Source organism: Pongo abelii, chromosome 4, assembly GCF_028885655.2.
Source record: "Pongo abelii isolate AG06213 chromosome 4, NHGRI_mPonAbe1-v2.0_pri, whole genome shotgun sequence".
In the NCBI taxonomy this organism is placed as follows: Eukaryota; Metazoa; Chordata; class Mammalia; order Primates; family Hominidae; genus Pongo; species Pongo abelii.
In genome coordinates this window covers 170,103,199-170,125,967 of record NC_071989.2, presented here as the reverse complement: position 1 = coordinate 170,125,967, position 22,769 = coordinate 170,103,199, and the positions used below count along the sequence as shown (strand labels likewise).

Genomic DNA, 22,769 nt, shown 5'->3' with positions numbered 1-22,769 from the left:
TGGAGTTAATGTTGTTTTGAGTTTTTCTGTGGAAGATTTTCTTTGAAACTAAATATGCTACAAAGTCAAATTTGAAAATCAACTACATGAATATTGAACAGATGATTCTTCTTCGTAATCACTTCTCTTCTGACTTGAAATTCAAATATATTGTAATTCATATATTTTATATTGGGGAGAATTTGATAATCATCATTATACTAATAGTTTAAATTATTGTTCTCTTATTTTATCTTCTCATAAAGTAAAAACTAGTGTTATGTGATAATGTTATATGATGATGTGATAATGTTTGATAGAATGGGATTCATAATCAGGTAAACCTGGGTTTAAGTCCCAACTATACCTATTCCTATTTTATTATTAAGTCCCAACTATACTATTCCTAGTTGCAAGAGAATCTATACTGTTAATTTCTCTAAGCTCTTGTAAGTCTAATATGGGCCTAATTATACTACCCTAATGAGATCGTCATGAGGATTAAATACAGTAATAGACTTGAAATGTTTAGTATGATACCAAACACATAACAGCCTTTAGCTATATCTTTATATTATTTATATAGGTCATCTTCTAAATGATATTTTTTTCTGTTTTGTCTGGTTTTTTTTTTGTTTTCTGTATTTGTGTGTGTGCGTGTGTATGTTTCCTTTCACAGATGGATACACAACTGATGACATTGAGTTTTACTGGCGTGGCGATGATAATGCAGTAACAGGAGTAACGAAAATTGAACTTCCACAGTTCTCTATTGTAGATTACAAACTTATCACCAAGAAGGTTGTTTTTTCTACAGGTTTGTATCATGGAAAAGTGTTAAGGGAAAATAATCTTCACCATATTTTGTTAAACATGTTCACTTATATTAGAGTTCTGTCCCAGGGAAGCACAATGACTTTACAAGACAAATCCACTGAAAACCCTCAGTTTTCCATGAAGCCTATTGTTCTACTAGGGACCCATACTATTATTTTCCAGAGGCCACCCCAGCAGAGCTGAGAGGATCATCTCTGTGTATCCCATTTGCCAGAGAAGCGACTAATTTTTAGAAAGAATACAGGAAGAGAAATAAAGACCTGGCTCAGAGATGTTCCCCAACATTATAACATTATACATCCCACAGAATTGACCATAATCCCTTGATTATGATTATGATTGGGAGACCCAAGTTGTAGTTCATTCAAGTCTGATCACGTGAAATTCTCCAAAGACAATGGAAGGAATTCACATTTTCTTCAAAGGATAAGAATTTCTTTACACAGTTTTACCTCCTATGTGATCTAAAAGCTGTTTCAGGTGTTAAGATTATCCCAAGGCCTTTGCCATCTTCACCCTTCCAGCATGGAGATTTTATATGGTTATACTTGATTTCATCAGCAAAATTTTTGCATTTTTATAGCAATAAAGCTGAGGAAAGCAATCATTTGCTAGACACTCATTTAGGCAAAAAATATTAAACCCACAGGGGTATCCTTCTTTATATTTTTCTTATTGAAATAAACCCCACAGGCACAGAAATAACTAATACTGTAATGGCCCTTCTGCTAAGAAGTCAGACACTTTTTGTGCCTACAAACCACTTCAGGCAAAAGCTGTGTGACTTGATAAAAATACAATGCCTTTAACTTTAAAACAACAACAACAAACAGAAACTTTTCCTAAGTTTGAGGTCAGCTGAATTCCTAAAAATCTATGGAAATGAGTTCCTACTTAGAATATTCTTACTATCGTATTCAGACACTTAGCCTAGCCCTCCAAAAACTAAACAAGGCTTTCTTCCAAACAATGAGAATATCCTCTCCCAGCTACTTATCATGTGAACTTCCTATAGTCTAAGACTGTGCTCTGTTATTTGTCTTGTTTTATTAAAGGGTAATTGCCCAGGTCATCACAATCAAGGAACCCAGATTTAGGAAGCTGATTCTTTAGTTGTATCTCCCACAAATATTGCTCAAAAGCAATGGGTCTCCACCTTTTGGTTGGTAAGGTATACTTTTAGAACTCCAATGGAAGCAATGAAACTATTAAAAAAGAAAAGAATGCATATACGTGAAAACCTACAAAAACCTGCATTCCCTGAAACATCACCACTGATCACAGACTTAAACGGCGATCTGTGTCTTGAGAAGAGTTTTCTTTTACTATGACCAGAACATGCAGCCTCACTCTCATATAAGATTAAACTTACAGGATGAACTTACTAAGGAACAACTGAAAGAATGAAAAAAAGAACTATCCCAAATTGTCCTAACAATTACAGAGGAGGGGTATGTTTGATTCACTCTATGAGGCTGAGTAAGGAAGAGCTGGAATTCTTTTAATTACTGGTGAGTACAGGATGCATTCCACACTGAGTAACTCCTGGTAATTAGAAACTCGGGCTCTCAGACTACTTTTGCAGAAGAAAGTGTCCTTCACTAAGAGCTAAAACTGAACTGAGAGAAGATGTACTGTTTATGGACCTTTAAAGAAAAGTATCCTATAAATATTGATTGATAATGATGATGTTCTAAAATTGCCTTTCTAGGGTCCTATCCCAGGTTATCCCTCAGCTTTAAGCTTAAGAGAAACATTGGCTACTTTATCCTGCAAACGTACATGCCTTCCATCCTGATTACCATCCTCTCCTGGGTCTCCTTCTGGATTAATTACGATGCTTCAGCTGCAAGGGTGGCATTAGGTAGGCCATTTTATTACTGCTTGTGGATTTTGACTCTGTGTGTACATTTCTGTGTTCGCATGCCGCGTTTTCCTTATCCTGAAATTTGTGGTGCATGAAGCAACTGAACCTCTCACACTGCAAGAGTTTCGCTATGAGACTTTGGGTGATCTGATTCAGCATTAAATCAATTAAACACGAAGTAAAGCTCTTTCATGTCAGTATTAGTTAACCGTATAGCTGTTGATAATGAAATTAGTCCCATCAGTTTGATATTTTTATTGAAACATATTTCATATAGTATTGCTTGCATAATTGTTCAATTTGTATCTGTGCTTCTTTACCTAAGAAGACCTCCCTTCTACGTTTTTTTCTGCATGAAAGACAAGAAGATGTGTGTAGCAAATGGATAAGCAGAAAGAATTCTAAAGTCTTATTAACATTTCAGAGTAGCATGACTAAGGCAAGAGACAACAAGTAAGAATATTGAGAAGTAATCTGTGGCATCTCTCATCTTATGCTTTTTTTTCTAACAAACACAAAAGGAGAATAAATTTCATTTTATGAACATTTTTGTTATTAACTTCAGGTAAAGTAAATTTATGGCCTTTTACACAATCTTGATTATTGTGGATTCTGACTATTCCCTTTAAAATGTTGAATTGTTTACTTTTACCATTAGATCTCAATTCAATCATTACTTTCTTAGAAGAACCACTCATTTATTATTCAACAAATAATTGTTAAATACCTAATGTATGCTAATTGTACTAAGCACTGGAGATAGAGCAGTTTTCTGAAAGTTATATCTAGCAGTAAAAGATATACAATAAATTTAATAACCACATAAATTATACAATGTGGTAAATCTATAGAGTCATATAAAGCAAGGGGGCATGGGTTTGCTAGAAGTTCAGTTTAGAATAATTAGGGCCGACTTCACTCAGAAGTTGTCATTGGAACTAAGACTTGAAGATTAAGAGCAATGTGGATATCTGGGTGATAATATTCCAGATGACTGCAAAGGCCCTGGGTAGGAATAAACCAACAGTGTCAGCAGGAGGCTAATGAGGCCAAGTGAGTTCAGGGGGAGTAGCAAAGATAATGTTAGGGAAAGAGGCCTAAAAGATCACAAAAGGGTTATTACAAAGGGATGATAGGCCAGGACAAAGGCTTTGCTTTTATTTTGAATGAAATAGCCATTGACTGAGCATAAAAGTGGCATGATTTGATTTCTGTTTTAAAGGGATCACTTCGGCTACTGGGTTAAGATTAAGTTATGTGGCTCAAGGATGGGAGGAAGGAGAAGGAATGACCTCCCAGGCTGAGTTAAGCACCTGTGATATATACACTTGCAGTACCATAGACCTCCCCTGTGTGTAGACTAACCACAGTTACAACTTATGTTTTCTTAGTTGTGTGTTGTCCTTTTCCCCTTCAGCAATGAAAGATCCATGGAGGGAAGGTCCATATCTAGTTTTATATCTGCAGTGTCTTGCATGGGGAATGGTGCTCAGTAAACATTTGCTGAATGAAAGAGTGAATAAAATTTGCAAATATCCCATTTTTCCAAAGTTGAAACATGTCTTTTTTGTATCTATTACAGGAACAATAAATAATTTATTAACTCTTTAGAAGACACTTTTAAAATGTCTTTATGTGAGCAATTTATTACTAGGTTCAGAAATACTTTAAAATGAGATTTAGATAAATAGTAAAATCAGCAATGTCAGTTTTATTATATACGTATGATACAGGATCATCCATAGTTGAAATGATGAAGAGAAAATTGAAACTGGAAAATGTCTCAAAATGATGGCTATAAAGAGGACATGAGAAATGTAAGATACCTGTATCTAAAGCAAGACCAAGGTTTTATGGGCGTGCTCAGAAACAAATGCTCAGATTTATTTTTTCTATAGCTGTTTCTTGGTGGAGTATAAAAACAAAATAGAAACTATGACATTATTACTAGTGAGATAAAATTAAATCAGAAAACTGTGTCCCCCCCAAAATCATAGGAATGAAATTTAACTTTCAGGATGTGTTATTGGATAGTGTTTAAGGGCCTGGATCTCTGAGTCAGAAAGATTCTCATTCCAGTGGCAGCTCTACAACTTTCCATCTGTGTGATCTTGACCTCTGAGCTTTGTCTATTTTCACATCACTATTTTGCTACAAAGCTGGACTTTATCATACTTAGGACCTTGGACTTTCAGTGCATTTACCTTCCGATCACAGCTTAGAGGGAAACTACTTCCCACTGTCAGAGATACCAGCTCAACAGGACAAACAATTACAGCCTGACCCAGTGTCACATTTTCCATAAGGAGTCCTAGAATGCATCTGTGTTATTTATCTGGGCATTATGTGCCTGTCTGATCCACATACATGAGGGCTATGGTTCCTGCTTCTCTGTTACCCTCCACTTCTAATTCCCAAATGTTTATAATCATTTATTGATATTGCCTGTATAATATATTCTTTAATTTCAGTACCCTTGCTGTTATTTTAATTGACTTCACTTCCATCATTCAGTTGGATTACTCTGAAAACCTCTTAACTGGCATTCTTTACTCCTGCCATGCCTGCTTCTCCCCATCCTCCACACTGTCACCACAGTGATTGTTCTAAATGCAAATTGCCTCCTTGCTTGAAGCTGGCCCCTGCTCCACATTGCCTTTAATTTTAAGTTCAAACTCCCCCATTAGGCTCTCTGCATGGCCCTTAACCTCCACTCTTCTCACGATTCTTCCCATCCTGTCCTGCAATGTACCCACAATGATTTTCCAGAGATCATGGTAATGGGCTGTGTACTCTCCCCCAAATCCAACCTTGATATAAAAACTCTCTCCACCAGCAGTCCCCATAAGTCAAACATGACTTTTGACCCCCAGTTCTGGGTTGCCTGGGTGACTTTCACTCATTCTTCAGAAATCAGCTCAAAAGTCTCTATTTCCTAACCTCATCCCTGCCACATCAGAAAGTTGACCTAGAGTCCTCTCCACATTCTGAACTCTTACCTTACACATGTGCCCATCATAGCATTTAATTCACATTTTAACCCCGCACTAGACATATAACTATAAATACAAAAATTTAATTAAAAGAAGGTATCAAAACGTTCAGTGATCACTGTAAGTTAATTTGTACCTATCTCCATACCCTATCCTAGGGCTGGCATGCAATAATAAGGGCCCAATAAATAGATTGTGGCATATATGAATGAGAAAATGAATATAGATGACCTTTCTAGCTGTTATGAAAGAAGAAAAGAGATAGGAACACTATTACTCTAACTCTCCCATTTTTTTTCAGGAATCACAACTGTCCTCACAATGACCACAATCAACACCCACCTCCGGGAAACTCTCCCTAAAATCCCCTATGTGAAGGCCATTGACATGTACCTGATGGGGTGCTTTGTCTTTGTTTTCATGGCCCTTCTGGAATATGCCCTAGTCAACTACATCTTCTTTGGGAGGGGGCCCCAACGCCAAAAGAAAGCAGCTGAGAAGGCTGCCAGTGCCAACAATGAGAAGATGCGCCTGGATGTCAACAAGGTAAATTCGGAGGGCAAGCCTTCCTTGCTTCTTAAACTCATGGAAGAATGCTAGCAATACAGGTTGATGACCTTGTTGAGCAAATGAGGAAACCAAGCCCAGGGAAGAGAATGGGTAATTTTCCCCAAAGCACACAATTAATGATGGATGCACAATTAGGGACCAAACTCATGACACAAGATTTGGATGCCCTTTCCATTAACAAGAGGAGTGCCCAAATATGAGAAGACCTTTGTGATGCTTTCTCACATATGAGTATAGTACCTATAATTATTTATGCATTCTTTAAATGTATTCACCTAATTTATTTAAAAAGGAAATTTAATGTTGCTTCAGTCAGTATTACTTGCTGGACAATAGCTTTACAAATATATAAGTAACAAATTTTAAAAACTATATCATTAAGTTCTAATTTATACTAGATGAAGTCTCTGGCCCTGAAATCTGCATTTTCTTTGACTTAAAGGAAAGATAAGCAAGTATAGAGATGTGTTACAGACCTACCAAGCAAAAAACTGAGACTTTTTCTTTGAAACAATCAGAAGAACATAAGAAGAGTAGGCGGAAAAGACAAATAGTTTTCTCCTTAAATGACAATGCCTTGCACATATACCACTTATCATTGCAGCATTTGACTAGATGAGGCCACCATCTTGCTTAAGTCAGACATGGTCAAAGATTCCCACAAAACTATAAACCCTATTTATTTGTTAAGTCAGTAGTTTTCAATCATGGGTGCCAATGGAATGACCTGAACAGATTAAAAAAAATACTGAAGCCTTGGTCCCTTCCCCAGAAAATCTGATTTGATTTTCTTGGAGAAAGCATGGGCAACATAATTTTTAAATGTTCCCCAGGTTATTCTAATCTGCATCCAAATTTGAGAATCACCACTTTAAGGTTTTTGATGGTAGTCCCAGTAGAGCCAGCTCTCTTTACTCTCAATATTAAACTTCACCTGGCTTCCTGTTATAGCACTTTCTGCACTAACAGAATACTTGTATATGTATTTTCCCAGAGGGCACATTTAGACCTTTAGCAATAGCCAAAGAAAAGTCTATTTTCATATCTGCCCTAAATACTGTTTATAAAGTAGTGTCTAATATTGGACCAATAAATAGTTCATCATGATGGGACTAGGAAAACATTAATCAATCCTCTTAAACCATTTGGAATTATTAATTATAACAGAAGCTGATCATTTCCTTGATGTTTTGATGTTTCTAACTTCAAATTAATTCCAAGGATAGCAAAACATAAATAATCTCTGCCATTGAGTTGTATTTGGAGCAAACCATATGGAAGCTTCTAACTCAGTAATGTTTTTCACATATCCATAGGTCTAATATTTGGTTTTAGACTCTTCTCTAATCCAAGGCACTTCTTGCTTAGAAGATGATATTTGCAACAATGCAAATTTTAGGTATGGCCCTTGGAAACCAAAAAACCGTAAGGGTCTAGGAAATTGTCAAATTCTTTCCCACACCCAAGGTTTTACTTATTGGAATCTGCCAATAGATTCCAATTTACCATTATGGTTCTCTCAGGCTGTCAAATGAAAGAGTATTTTCTAAACCTATTTTCTGATTTTCCTGACATAGTAGTCTTAGACAAGAGAAGAGAATAAATAAATAAATAAATAAACAAACAAACAAACAAATAATGCTGTCTCATAGGACTTCAAAATGAGTCTAAATCAATTGCATAATGCAAGGCTGACTTAATAAGATCGCATCTGATCTCTTCACCTTCATCTACCCTATTTTTTATACCAATTTGCATTTAAATGATAAAGTTAAGACCTAGAGAGAGGAGGTTTTATACAAACTGAACCTGCAGAGCTTCAGATAGTTCTAAAATGGAAATAGAGAAAAGTTCACTAGGCAGTTACCCCATAGTGGTGAAAAGCCTATCCTCTTGGCTGAAGGTAGACCCTACAATTCAAGTGATGGTATATGAGAGAACAAAAAAGATACCAGAGATTATTTAGTATTTTTCAGTGGTTTTCAAAACAGGGTCATTTTCTTCTCTCAGAGGACATTAGGCATTGTCTGGAGACATCTTTCATTGTAAAAACTAGGGGATGAGGTTTACTACTGGTATCTAGTGTGTAGAGGCCCAGGTTGCTGCTACACATTTGGCAGTGCGCAGGATAGCTTCCCCGTAACTTCTTGTTTTCAAACATGAGAAACTGAGGTACTGAAAAAATAATATCTTTGTTGTCTAAATATTCTTTAGCAAAGTTGTTTCTCCATTTTCTTTGAGCAGCATGTGTAAGAATCAAGACATCATGAGTCATGATTTAGAACAATTGTTCTGAACAAATATTTTAGAGTCTTTCAAGTTCAATATTTACCTTCCCATTTAACATCTGTGTGACAGTAGACAAAAAATTTAACCTCTCTGGCCCTTTAGTTTTCTCATCTGTGAAATGGAGTTAATTCCTCTCTTATAAAGTTATTCATGAACATAATTGTGATAATGTGGAAAGAGGGTAATATACTCCTCAATACATGGTAAGCACTCAGGAAGAGATAAATATTAATAAAATATTAAAATATAATAAGTAGTAGGCATTATTACTTTTTAAAATGAAATTTGCAGTCCCCATACTTATTGGTGATGCTAGTATGTGTGTTCTACATGCTCTACCATGTGGAATGCAGTAGCATCCCTAAAGCAGTGTATTGTTTAGACAGGAATGTTTTATGTTAGAAGTTTTAAAGTCAAATCAAGAAAATCATTTTTCAAAGGGTATTAGCTGTAAAATCTATAGCAAATCAACTGCATCAAACTTTATTAATTATTTCTTAGAGCAGAAAACCTACAACCCATTTTGATTAGATTAAAACAAAACGCTGACCATCAAACTTTCCAGACTCCCACTCTTTGTTCACCCAGCATGAAAGGTTAGAGGAGGTCCACATTGCTCCTGATTATGCGGTGCTGTCTTTTGTGTCAGCATCATGAATAATACCACCCCATTTCTTATCAAGAATGTCCCTTCTTTTCAACTGTAATTCTATAGTTATTTTTTTTTCCAAGATCAAGCACTTATAATCAGCTAAGCATTGTTGGCTGCTCTGGGAAAATCAGGAGTGGGATTAAATTTTTCACCTTCCTTTGGTGATTTCCTAAAGATGGAAGGAGTGTGTCAGATTATCCAAAGTGATTTTTGAGCTGTGCTCTGTCCTGAGGTCAGGGAGGGTTGAAAACAGGAAGCCTGCCCAGGTGGGAGCCCAGTGTTGATTCAGCAGATGCTACCGCAATTTTTTCAGCCTCTTTTTTATATTAGCTTCTCTTAAATTTTTGTTTTAATAAGTGAATTTGCAGCCTTAAAATAATTCCCATCCTATCATTTCACTGATGTAAAAGCCTATGTGCCTAAAGAAGGTGAAGTAGCCAAGGTCACATAGCAAGCTTTTAAAACTTCTGATCTGGATTTTTCTATCCTTCTCTAGTGTACATACAAGTGTGCTGGCAAAAAAAAAAAAAAAAAATCAAAAACTGAAAAGCTAATTCCATGTTAGTTTATGTATTCCAACTTAGTTGATTTCACCTGAAAAATCCCAGCTACCTGCACATGAAAGTTTATAAGCAAGTGTCACTTTCACCATTGTCTTCATGTGAGAAGTTAAGTAGTAAAGTACTAAGATTTTAAAAATAAACTTTAAACCAACATGAGGTCTACTGAATATTTTTTCCCAAGTGTCCTTTGGAGTAGTTTAAACATGATCTTTATTCTAATGCTAGGAGAGTCTTTCCTATTTTCCCTTGCATTCTTCTAGTTTGTGTGTGTGTGTGTGTCTGTGTGTGTGTGTGTCTGTGTGTGTCCTAATGGAATTTGCTTTTGATTGATTTCACCCACTGTTCTTGCCCATAGCTTCAAGTTTCAACTCCTCTTACTTTTCTTTTAAGCTTTATATTGTTTCCTTGTTTATTTTTCTGCCAAATACTAAGAACATGCATATTTGAGAATCAAGTTATTCTTGCCTCTTTCCACCGTGGTACTTGCACATATCAAATGCACCTGCAGCCAACAGTTTTCTAATGAAAGCTGCACCACAGAGATCTCCATTTAAGGGTGTTCTTTATTCTGCATTCATGGGTGCTGTGACTCTTTGTGTTGTCTTTATCCATTGTGTGTAATCTTTTCTAATGTAAAGCCACTAAGATATTTTCAATCAATTTATTTCTACTGCTTGGAATTTGATGTTTTTAAAACAAAACATTTTTAAAAAACTTACTCAAATTCCCATTCTCTGTTAGCCTTTATCTAAAGGATTTCTAAAGGCCAGTAGCATTTATCTATATCCAATTTACTTTAACCATCAGGCCTAATCTAGTAGCATCAATCGACTTAATTAGCACGTTCTCTACTTTGTCTTCCAGATTTTTTATAAAGATATTAAACAAAATGGGACCCAATATCGATCCTTGTGGGACCCTACTGGAAACCTCTCCCCAACTAGACGGACTACCAATTACGATTTCTCTCTGTATACGGTTAGATAGCCAGTTTTTAATCCATTTATTTGTATTTCTGTTGGGGCCAATTTGTTTAGCTGTTCCCTTAAAAAATGTGCGGGGTCTTTGCAGATAACCTATGAACATGTATCCACGGAGTCTTGGGGATAAGTTAAAACTTTTTCAGGAGACCTTACTGGGACTTTCCTAGGTTTGCTTTTTCAGTATAGCTTTGGTGAACCTAAGCTTCAGTGTTTCGCTCAGGAATTATTGTTGTGTTAGGGAAAGAAATTAAATGGATCATATTTTGAGAATCTTTTTCATTTGTACTGAGAGGAAAAGAGTGTCATTATTTCTTAGTTTTGTTGTTGTGTTTGCTTTTTTCAGACTCTTTGGATTGAATAGGTGAATTAAACATTTCTTTTGTTGGTTGGCTAAGAATTCAGAAATTTGTCTACATTACTAACTTGTGTCTAAGAATGTTATGCTTGCATCAAGTCCTTGTTGATTTCTTGTTACTTATTTTACAAATAGGTATTGTATTGGCAGGCTCATCATTATTATAATGATAGATAAAAGCCAATAATTGACATTGTTGTTTACCAAAACTCTTGACTTAAATGAACTCTAGAGAAAGCCTGTTTTTGACTCATAGTTTAGTTTCTGAATCCTCATGTGTTGGTGATCTTAATTGGCAAGTTGTCATTCATATTGCCCTCCAAATTGGAGGAGGAAAATGATAATTGTCACCATTCCACCCTATCATCTACTACTTGTTCAACTCCAGTGTTTAGCAAATGATATTGGATATTTGTGAATCTTTTCTATGAGGACTTGATGCCAGAAGTGCTTCCATTATTATATGTTCTAAGTATCAGGCTATCCCTTAATTTTGTGGCTTTGACTCCAGAATCTTTAATACATCATTGTTGTTGCCATTGGGGTAGGGGACAGAATGGATAAGCTACTGAATTGCTCCTTTGTGCTGGTATTTTGTCACTTTTTGACTTCATTACTTGTGTTATATAGTAACAAAGTCTAGTAAATAGTAATAATTAAATTATGGAAGAGATGTTTGAAATTTTGTTAATCACTATTTTTTGTTCCAATCCCCTAAACATTCCATCACCTACTATGTCTGTGCTCTCAGACTATCTCATTGATGTTGTTGCTGCTGTCCTTATTTTTTAACTTTAGTTACGCTTGTTGAAATTAAAATAGACTGATTTGATTGGGCATTATTCTGGGTCAATTGTTAATTATGTAGAAGAAAACATGTATGGAAGTTGGATTTATGATGAAAATGATTGAAGAAGGCTGTATTTCTAAAAACCAAAATCAAACACACTACATGATTATTGTAAAGACTGAGTAAAACCGCATGAAAATTCAGGATATCCTCATATGATGAGGATATTTTTGAAAATTTGCTCATTGGTGCATTAAATTGTCCAGTTGATGGCTTGAAAGGGTTAATACTCTCTTATCTCATGATTTGAACACTAATTTGTTAATACCTCTTCCTCTATCTCATAAAATTCATATTAACAGAAATATTCAATGAAAATATGAATTCTACATTGAAATATGAATTCTAACGTCTTTTGTTTTTAGACTTTTCTATGTTGGATATGTCTTTATGCTGTCCTTTGAGTCCTTTTTTAAGTTCACACTATGAAATAAGGTCTAGTATTTGAAAGTTCAAATAACAAGCTTTCTAGTAAACTTATAACCTATAAGAGCATCAAGATATATGTCACAATTGCAAAAGGTACTGGGAAGACTAGTGGATTTTATAGCTATATGAACTGGGTTCATATTCAAGCATTGTCATTTATAAGCTGTGTGACATTAGACATGTTTAATCTTTCCAAGCTTTAATTCCTCAACTGAAAACTAAAAATACGAATTTCTGTCTTATACAACTGCTGAGAAGAATAAGTGAGATAATTATACTAACGGCCTTATGTAGTACCAAGCAAAGGACATTCAAATAATAGTTGTAATTATTCTGGAGATGGTGGCAGGGATTGTGTATCTTTCTCAGATTTTATTTAGTTCTATAACTATTTTTCTGATTACAAAACAAATTCATGGGCATTCTTAAAATTACACAAAAGATAGTGAAAATCACCTACACACTCCCACACAGATGTAATCATTATCAACATTGCCTTTTATTCACATTTAATGACATATTTTATATAAAAATCATATTCTACTCTTCTGTATACAGTTATTTCCTAGTTAACTTTTCATATCTTTTAGTATAAGTATACACCATTTCTAATAGCTATAAGATATGTAATTGAATGTGTGTGCCATAATTTATTTAACATATATTCAATGAGCACCTATTGTTTGATGTTTGCATTGTTTCTAAGTGATTTTCCATTATAAACAACTATAAAATAAACATCACATTGCTGACAGGTTTACACACCATTGTTCCTGATATATTTCTTAAAATGGATTTGCTAGGTTCAAAGTTATATGACTCTAAAGGGGTGATATCTATTGTCAGGTTGTTCACTAGAAAGGTTCTATGATAGTTTACATACCTAATAGCCATCTGAGAGTGTGGTAGTACACACACGTACATATAAACACATACACACAGTGTATACGCACGCAATTACCTTGCACTCCCACAAATGAGGAAGAAACAGAAAACATGTTTAACTTGGTCCAATTGTGATAAGTGCTGGAGAAGAGGAGAGAGAGAAGACTCCAAAATCCCATGTCTAGTCTCTATCCTCTCTTTCCAAAAGCCATCAATAATAAAATGTCAATAGAAAAATGAAATAGAAACTATCAACACCCAGCTCAAACTGAGGCTCTGCAAAGATGCAGAGATGCATAAGCAGATCCAGTAATTAGTGCAAGCAGAATCAGAAGAAATCTACCTAAATTATAAGTGAACATATGGGAAAACCCAGAAGCAATGTCTCCATCAAGATGAAGCATCTAAACAAAGAAACAGCATGACAGCTATGCGAGAAAACTACCACATGGGGAAGGCAAGGAGAAGACCTCAACATGCAAAGACAGATAATGACTCTTATATTTTAAAAAAAGTATATTTTGGCTGGGTGTGGTGGCTCACGCCTGTAATCCCAGCACTTTGGGAGGCTGAGGTGGGCGGATCACTTGAGGTCAGGAGTTCTAGACCAGTCTGGCCAACATGGTGAAACCATGTCTCTGCTAAAAATACAAAAAATTAGCTGGGTGTGATGGTGGGTGCCTGTAATCCCAGCTACTAGGGAGGCTGAGGCAGGAGAATGCTTGAACCCAGGGGGTGGAGGTTGCAGTGAGCCGAGGTTGCACCACCGCACTGCAGCCTGGATGACAGAGTAAGACTCCATTTCCAAAAAAAAAAAAAAAAAAAAGTTTATTTTTATTTCAAGATACTAAAAATGTATTAAAAAGTATTTAAAAAGTATATTTCAAGATAAATTAAAACTTCCTGTAACAAAATATTTTCTCACCAAAATTGAAAGAATATGTGAAACCAAAAATCAAAAATAAAATAATAAACAAGAAGCGATTAAAAGAGGGAAAATGAAGGCAAAGCAATCCTTATGAAACTAACAAATCAATCTAAAACAGTAAGAAAGATAATCAATTTGGCCAAAAAGTCAAGGCAGTAGCACAAAGTTCAGGCTATAGTAAATCATGCCAAATGCAGAGGAAAAAGTTGTATGGATAAAAATCTTTTAGAGGAAGCATAATAAATATACAGAACAGGTACTGTGGATTAACCATGCAGAACCTTAATGTTAGTAAAGAATGGAAAAAAAATGGAATAAAAAAATATTTAAGTCTAATGTCAGAATCTAATTATAGAAATGCTGATAATAATAAACACTTCTTCTCCAGGCACAGTGATTCACACCTGTGATCCCAGCACTTTGGGAGACTGAGGCAGGCAGATCACTTGATCCCAGGAGTTCAAGACCAGCCTAGGCAACATGGTAAAATCCTGTCTCTAGAAAAAGTACAAAAATTATCTGGGTATGGTGGCACATGCCTGCAGTCCCAGCTACAAGGGAGGCAGAGGCAGGATAATTGTTTGAGCCTCGAAGGTGGAGGTTGCAATGGGCCAAGACTGCACCATTGCTCTCCAGCCTGGGTGAAAGAGGGAGACTCTATCTCAAAATAATAATAATAATAACATAATAAACCTTTCTTGAATGCCTACTATATGCTTAGACAATTTACATATATTATGTCAGTCTTTATTATTACCCCATATTGTTATTATTATATTCTTTTGAGTAGTGAGCTGAGACCCGGAGAACATGATTAACTTTCTTAATGTTAGATAGCTAAGCAGTGGTTGAACAGAAAATATGACTACAGAAGCTACATACTTAACTACTATGATGTACATTCTGTATTTGTACATATTTGTAATGAAAGTAGTGAATCCTGCTAATTACCAGGTTGTTCCCTGGAAAAATTTTGCTATTCCTATTAGCACCATTTGAAATTAATTAATAATTGCATTAATTAATTTATTTACAGGTATGTATAACAAGTTTAAAAGGGTGTAATGGGTTCCAAGATTAAAAATTATACAACATATTTAACTACTTATTATATTCCTCTGAAATTACTAAATTTCCAGTTAAGAAAAAGTGAATGAGCTACAAGGGAGAAAAAAAAGTTAGGTTTCAATATACTCCACAGCATGTTAAATATTGTTAGACAATGGAAAATTTCTTATAAGTTTCTGAGAGGGAGAAAGTATAACCTAAGTTATTACTATTGATACATAATGACAAATGAAAGATACTTTATCCTCAATTTGCAAGATATTAAGGAATAGCGTCCGTGAGTCCTTATTTGTGGGAAATAATATTGTAATACAACAATCTAGCCTCCGATAAAATGTAGTCAAAGTTAGGAACTTTGGAACAGGAAAGACCAGTGTGCTGGCATTTAGAACTAAAGATAACATGTAGAACTAAAGCTATACATGTCCAGGAGTTAAGGTTGCCAAATAAAACAGAATTGAAATATTTTAAAAAGCTAGATACTAAATATGTGTGAAAACAGTGAAACAGGAGAATAATCTTATGATGTAAACTAAAATTATGCAGGGGTATTTTTGAGGAGAGAGGAGATGTTTGTTTGCTAATTTATAACAAGAACTTAGTATTTTTACGCTTTTATTTTTAGAGTTTATGAATCCAGAAGTTAAAGATTAATAATAAAATCAGCATAGATAACGTAGATCACCATTATGACAGTGTTTCTCAAGGGATCTATCATAGATTGCCAACCTAGAGTCACTTGGGACATCTGCTTAAAAGTAGATTCTACCTGAGAAAATATAGATCAAAATCTTTAGTGGGGAAAGCTTAGTAATCTACATTTTTCTGTGCCCCAGGTTTTTGTGGTATACACTACAGCATGATAGCCTGAGGACCATTATAGTAGAAGATGTAAAAACTGATAATAAATCTTACAAAAACTCTTCATAACCTGAAGGAAATGAAGAAAGATACAGATGATGTAGCTAAATTTTGATGTCAGAAATAGAGATAAAGATGACTAGAAAGCTAATTTAGAGCATAAATTCAGATGACAAAATTAAGGCCAAGCTTCTCTGTGTAGAGCATATATCAACTCATCTATGGAAAGAATAAGATTTTCAGATTGAATCTAGCAACCAACCCAACAAAATGCTTTATAATAGAGATATTTCTAAAGTAAAGGTATTAGAAAATGTTCTAAATAAAGTCATGGGAAAAAACAAATGAGGCAATTACAAATCTGAAGAAAGCTGAGAATTGATCATTATTACTATATAAAGATGAATTTAAGATAAAAGTATCACAACCAAGAGATAGTTTTATAATCATAATTACTATTCCAAATAAAGATACAATCATTATACATCATATAATTTAAATCAAAAGAGCATCCAAATAAATTGAAGTGATAGGAAATCAAAGGAGGAAATGACAGAAACGTTAAGTGGTATAATTATAAATTTTACTGTTTGTATAAACTCTTTTATGTATAAGTCATGTGTCAAAGATACAATAAAAATTAAATTGAAGAACATTTAGAAAATAATACTAATTTTAAATACTACATAATTAATCCTCAGTTGTGTGGTTAAATTACTTAACAGTGAGATGGCCATAGCTTAAAACATCTTTCTAGCAAGTAATTTTAAAAACTGAATTAAACATACAATTTAAGAAGTTAGAAAAAGTTCAGCAACAAAATACCTAAATAAAGCAGAAGGAATAATCAAGATCAATTATAAATTAACAAATTAGAAAATAAAAGTAAAATAACCCACAAGTAAAATAAAGACATAATTGATAAAGGAAAAGGCTATTAAGGAAACAAAGAGGAAGACAATATGAATATACCCAAATGGTAATTTTTAAAAGCATAACAATTAAACATTAAGGGGAAATTAAAAGAAAACTATGCAAAGATCTTAGAAAATGTGAATATATAATTCATGACATCCTTAGAAACTGTGAATTAGAAAAAAATTAGCCTAGATGAAATAGAAAAGAAAAACGACCAATTAACTAAAGATGAACTTAACAAAATTGACAGAAAAATATAATTCCCACTCAAAAAGAGCATCTAGCCCATAAGATTTCAACAATGAATTCTATCAGACATGAAAATTCAGATACCTCTAGTGGTATTTAAACTCTTGTAAATAATAGCAAAGAGAAGGAAAAACTTCCAAATGATTTAGATGGTCACATAACATAAATAAGGTACCAAAACTATATTTCAAAAACAAAAGCATGTGAAGGAAACAATGGACCCACTTAACTGGTGAACATTAGTGGGGAAAATTTTTTAAAATTAATTTTTCAAGTGAAATCCAGAAAATACAGAAAGCAAACTACCTCATAACCACAGAGTGCTATTTCAAATTATAAGGGTAATATTTTCCATATAGATGAGTTGAAAGGGTGAAAAACTTTATATATATATATATATAATAAATATATAAAATATATATAATATATTTTTATATTATAGCCTTTCCATAGATACCAAAAAGGACATTAACAAAAATTAACAAAAATGTAATATTCATTCTTGGTTATAAATTTAAAATCTCTTAGGAAATTAGAAAGTGAAGGATGCTTCCTTGCCTGGGTCTCTGTCTTTATTTCTCTTTATCTACCTTTCTTATGAAAAACTCTGACTCTTGCCTCTTGGCTTAGGATGGAACAGTTCAGGCTAGAACAAGAAATGGATGCCCGCCATCACCACTATTGTTTATTTTTTTAAAAAAAACAGCTAATAAAATTACATTAGGGAAAGTAAGGAATATTGGAAAAGGATAAGAAATAATTTTACTCTTAAACAAGAACAACAACAATTTATTCAAACAAAATTTAAGGGAATTAACTGCGAAAGACTTAGAAACAATATGAGAAGTTTGGGAAGTTCCCACAGCTTTTTTCCTATATAGAGAATATATAAACAATAACAAAAATATAATGGAAGGAAAGAGCCCTTTTTGCAGTAATAAGATTTTTTTTTTTTTTTTTTTTTTTTTTTTTTTACAGTTGTATAGTTTATTTCCGTCTTTACAGATGAAATGTTTAAGGGGCTACATAAAGTTTTTCCTTTAAAACAGAACCTTCATTGGCTTTCACTCTCAAAGCCCTGAAAATGTAAAATGATATTTTTATATAATCTTTTTTTTTTTTTTTTTCTTTTATTGTAATTATTATTATTATTATTATTATTATACTTTAGGTTTTATGGTACATGTGCCCAATGTGCAGTAAGTTACATATGTATACATGTGCCATGCTGGTGCACTGCACCCACCAACTCGTCATCTAGCATTAGGTATATCTCCCAATGTTATCCCTCCCCCCTCCCCCCAACCCACAACAGTCCCTGAAGTGTGATGTTCCCCTTCCTGTGTCCATGTGTTCTCATTGTTCAATTCCCACCTATGAGTGAGAATATGCGGTGTTTGGTTTTTTGTTCTTGCGATAGTTTACTGAGAATGATGATTTCCAATTTCATCCATGTCCCTACAAAGGACATGAACTCATCATTTCTTATGGCTGCATAGTATTCCATGGTGTAGATGTGCCACATTTTCTTAATCCAGTCTATCATTGTTGGACATTTGGGTTGGTTCCAAGTCTTTGCTATTGTGAATAATGCCGCAATAAACATACGTGTGCATGTGTCTTTATAGCAGCATGATTTAAGTTTTAGGGTACATGTGCACAGAAAACTTTGTGTTTTTTTAAAGTATTTTTTAAAGGTAAAATTTATAATAGATCAGTTTTTTCTAAAGTATTCTATGAGCTTTGTGTAATGTCATTGGAAACCAATGGGTTTTATTTTTGATTTTATTTCTTTGGTGGTTTATTTTAGAAATTTGACCCAATAACTCTAAAGTTTATTTGAAAGAAAAGTATGTATGTGAGGAATCCAGAAAGTGAAAAATTTTAGAGAAGAATTTTTGTACTAGAAGTTTAAGTGACTGATAAAATCACAGCAGTGAATGCAATATAGCACTGGCCCAATGTTCTCTATGTAAAGGAAACATAAGTTGATTTAGAGCATAACAAATTTAAGTTCTTAATAAAAGTATAATTTCATATCATTGGAAATCTGTGAACTATTCAATAAACAGTGAGCAATGATTTGGGAGTATTTAAATATAATACCATGTATCTAACCTACCCCTTTCTCCAAATTAAATTTTAGATAAGTCAAAGATTGAAATATTTTTCTAAAAATAGGAAGAAATACATAAAAGGCAAAAAATCATGTATAAATGTTTTAATAAACATGGATTAGATAAAACATGGCAGAAAATTCAGACTCTATGAAAGAATGATAGTATTCTTAACCTTGCAAAAATATTTAATTTCTGTATACATTTTCTCTCTCTCACCAATCTTATCAGATAAATCTTTTCCTTTTACAGTGACCATATTTTTTTCTTTCTAATTACATTTTTAAAACACATGGTTATTTTCATTTACATAATAGTCAAAAATATAAGAAAGTAAAACTCTCTGAATCCCAATCTCCCTGAGAAAAAAAACACCAGCAGTACTTTACAACAGTTTTTCATATATATAACGATTTATGCATCTATAAGACCTTCTTTCTCACTTTCCCTTCAGCAGCACTGATTGTTGATTGCTCTTTGCAGTTTATAATGGGTATAATCTTGTCATTTTAACTTGTATTTATTGTATTTCTTAAAATATTGAGCATTTTTTCATACATTCATATGCAGTTTGAATTGGCTTCCCTGTGAATTTCCTATTCTTATTCTTACCCATTTTTATTAAGGGCTTTTTTGTTTTCAGTTTCAAGAGTTCTGGGTATAATAAAATATTAACATTTATTAATATGTGTATTTCAGATATTTTTCCCCAAGCCCTCATTCATGCTATGACAAGTTTTTAATTTTTAAATTGTCCATGTACTTATTCTATTATACTCTGTATGTTTTCTGGAATAGCTAAATTCCTCTTGGAATGCTGGGTTAAGCATATGGTCTTCTAAATTTTTCTGAGACTTTTAAAATAGCTAATTTATTATTTCATGTTTTGCATTTAATGCGTCTTGAACGATGAGTTATTGTTAGTGCAAGAATGATCAACTTTATATTTTTCCAGAAGTAAAACGAGTAACACAAGCATCATTTACTTATTTTAGAACCTTTTCCCTAGTGGTTACATTTGGAGAGTGGGATGGGTTGGTAGGGGTACTTCTGCTTTTCTCTGTATATCTTTCTAAAGTGTTTGTTTCTGTTTTTGTTTCATTTGTATAAATTTATGGGGCACAGATACAATTTTGCTACATGCGTAAATTTAATAGTGGTCCAGCCAGGGCTTTTGGGTTATCCATCACCCAAATAACATACACCGTACTCATTAAGTAATTGTTACAACTAGTATATATCACTTTTAAAATACGTAAGTGTGTGAGTGTGTGTCTGTGTGCATATTCTCGCCTGACTTGCCAGTATGATCTTTTCATTACATTGTCGTTTTTTTTCTCTCTCTCTCATGCACACACACACTCACCTGCCACACACATACAAACCACACACAAATAAAATTCCTACTTTTTCCAATTTATATAGCCTTTAACTGGAATAACACAAGATAATTACAACCCCATGTATATAGCACATTAAACATTTCTAATGATTTCTAATGATTATTGCTGTCAAGTAAGAATGAAAGGGCTCACACTTGTAATCCCAGCACTTTGGGAGGCCGAGGCAGGTGGATAACCTGAAGTTAGGAGTTCAAGACTAGCCTGGACAACATGGTGAAACCCCATCTCTGCTAAAAATACAAAAATTAGCCAGGCATAATGGCAGGCACCTGTAATCCCAGCTACTCAGGAGGCTGAGACAGGAGAATCGCTTGAACCCAGGAGATGGAGGTGGTTTTCTGTGAGCCAAGATTGCACCACTGCACTCCAGCCTGGGCGACAGAGTGAGACTCTATGTCAAAAAAGAAAGAAAGAATGAATGAATAAATGACAGGGAGAAACAAAGAAAGAAAGGAAAAAAGACAAGGAAGAGAAAAAGGGGAAAGAAGTAAAGGAGGAAGGAAAGTAAAAATAAACAAAAAGAAAGAATAGTTAAGCCTGAACAGTAACTGCCCTGCCCTGGGTGTAGGTAAACCCATGCTGACCGCCTTTCTTGCAATGCTGTCACCAGAACCAGAGAGTCAAGATTCCAGTGACACATTTAGACAAAGTCATCTCTAATATTATTTTTTTCCAATCTTGGATGTACCTATAGCAGTGTTGCTCGTGGCTCTGCAGATATGGGTCTTCACGAAGACAAATTAATTATCTACTTCAGTGCAGCAGACCGAGGTTCAGGAGTCTCAGGCTTCAGGTCTCAACTCTGAGGAGCCATATATGTGATATCAGAAATGTCAAACTCTGTCAAAAAATAAGGATGTGATCATCAAGATCTCATCCAGTCACCTCAAAATTACATAGCTCTAAGATACTCATTGTTTCCTTGCCTGCATTTCATCAGTCTCATTACCTCTTTTCAATTAAACCTACTTTCATTTATTTCTACTACAAATGAGTGGTAATTAATGTGCAATTTACATACACTTACACAGAGTATACATCTTACTGTTATTTAAAACCTATTCTCTTTAACAAGTTTCCTTTTGGAAATATGAAAAATGTCTATGGAAAGAAATATTATAAAATAATTCCTTGTGTTAGCAACAATTTAATGTGCTTCGGATGTGATTTCTGTCCTAAAAATGATGCATCTATAAAGATTTGTTGTATATTTCAAAATAGCAAGAAGACCTAAAATGTTCTTGACACAAGGAAATGATACATGTTTGAGGTGGTTGATTTCTCTGATTTGATAATTACACATTGTATGTATCAAGATATCACATGTACACCATAAATATGTATAATTACTATGTATCTATAACAAATAATAATTTAAAAATCCATAAAAAGATGCTTCTTACACTGGATAAATTAGAATGCAAATTATATATTTTGTAAGTTGTAAAGTAATAAATAACCAAGCAGTCGGGCACATTAGATTATAATAATAATGGGTCCTGATATAGTTTTCATTTATCTCAATAATCACTAGATATACAGAAGGTAGATGTAATCCCCATTTTATAGATGAGAAAGTGAAAAAAGACACCTAGGAAGTCATTGATGAAACAGGCTCCCAGGACCAAAGCCCTTGAATCTTCCTGCCATGTATTTTATTAATGCAGTCAGTTTCTCTCTAAATTGCACCTGATTCGGTGAACCTGGACATCTCCTGCCCTGCAAAGAGTGAAAGACTTAACTATGACTAATTTTCTTTCAATTGGGTTTCTTCCAAGCATAAGAATCACAATCAATGAGTTAAATTTTGTAAACATATTTATTCTGTCAGAATACCTAGCTCAGCACTAAACCAAATATAATAAATCACAAAAACGTTTATATGTAATGCCATGTGGTTTTTTCAAAGCATGCAGTAATATTTTGCCTATTTTTATGCTCAATTTTTATTCTAGAATTTGAAACACAACAAC

General features: G+C 34.0%; 1 protein-coding gene across 3 annotated transcripts in view; it reads left to right on the top strand.

Moving 5' to 3' along the window:
- Positions 1–22,769, top strand: part of GABRB2 (gamma-aminobutyric acid type A receptor subunit beta2) — a 259,825-nt gene that overhangs the window by 210,901 nt on the left and 26,155 nt on the right. For 2 of the 3 annotated variants that reach the window (XM_002816158.5, XM_054556184.2), the window contains exons 7-9: positions 659–796; positions 2,528–2,680; positions 5,978–6,222. In XM_002816158.5, coding sequence (XP_002816204.1) covers positions 659–796; positions 2,528–2,680; positions 5,978–6,222 — 536 coding nt within the window. Of the gene's footprint in view, positions 1–658; positions 797–2,527; positions 2,681–5,977; positions 6,223–10,614; positions 10,729–22,769 lie in introns of all 3 variants that reach the window. The other variant, XM_054556185.2, reaches the window with a different exon arrangement.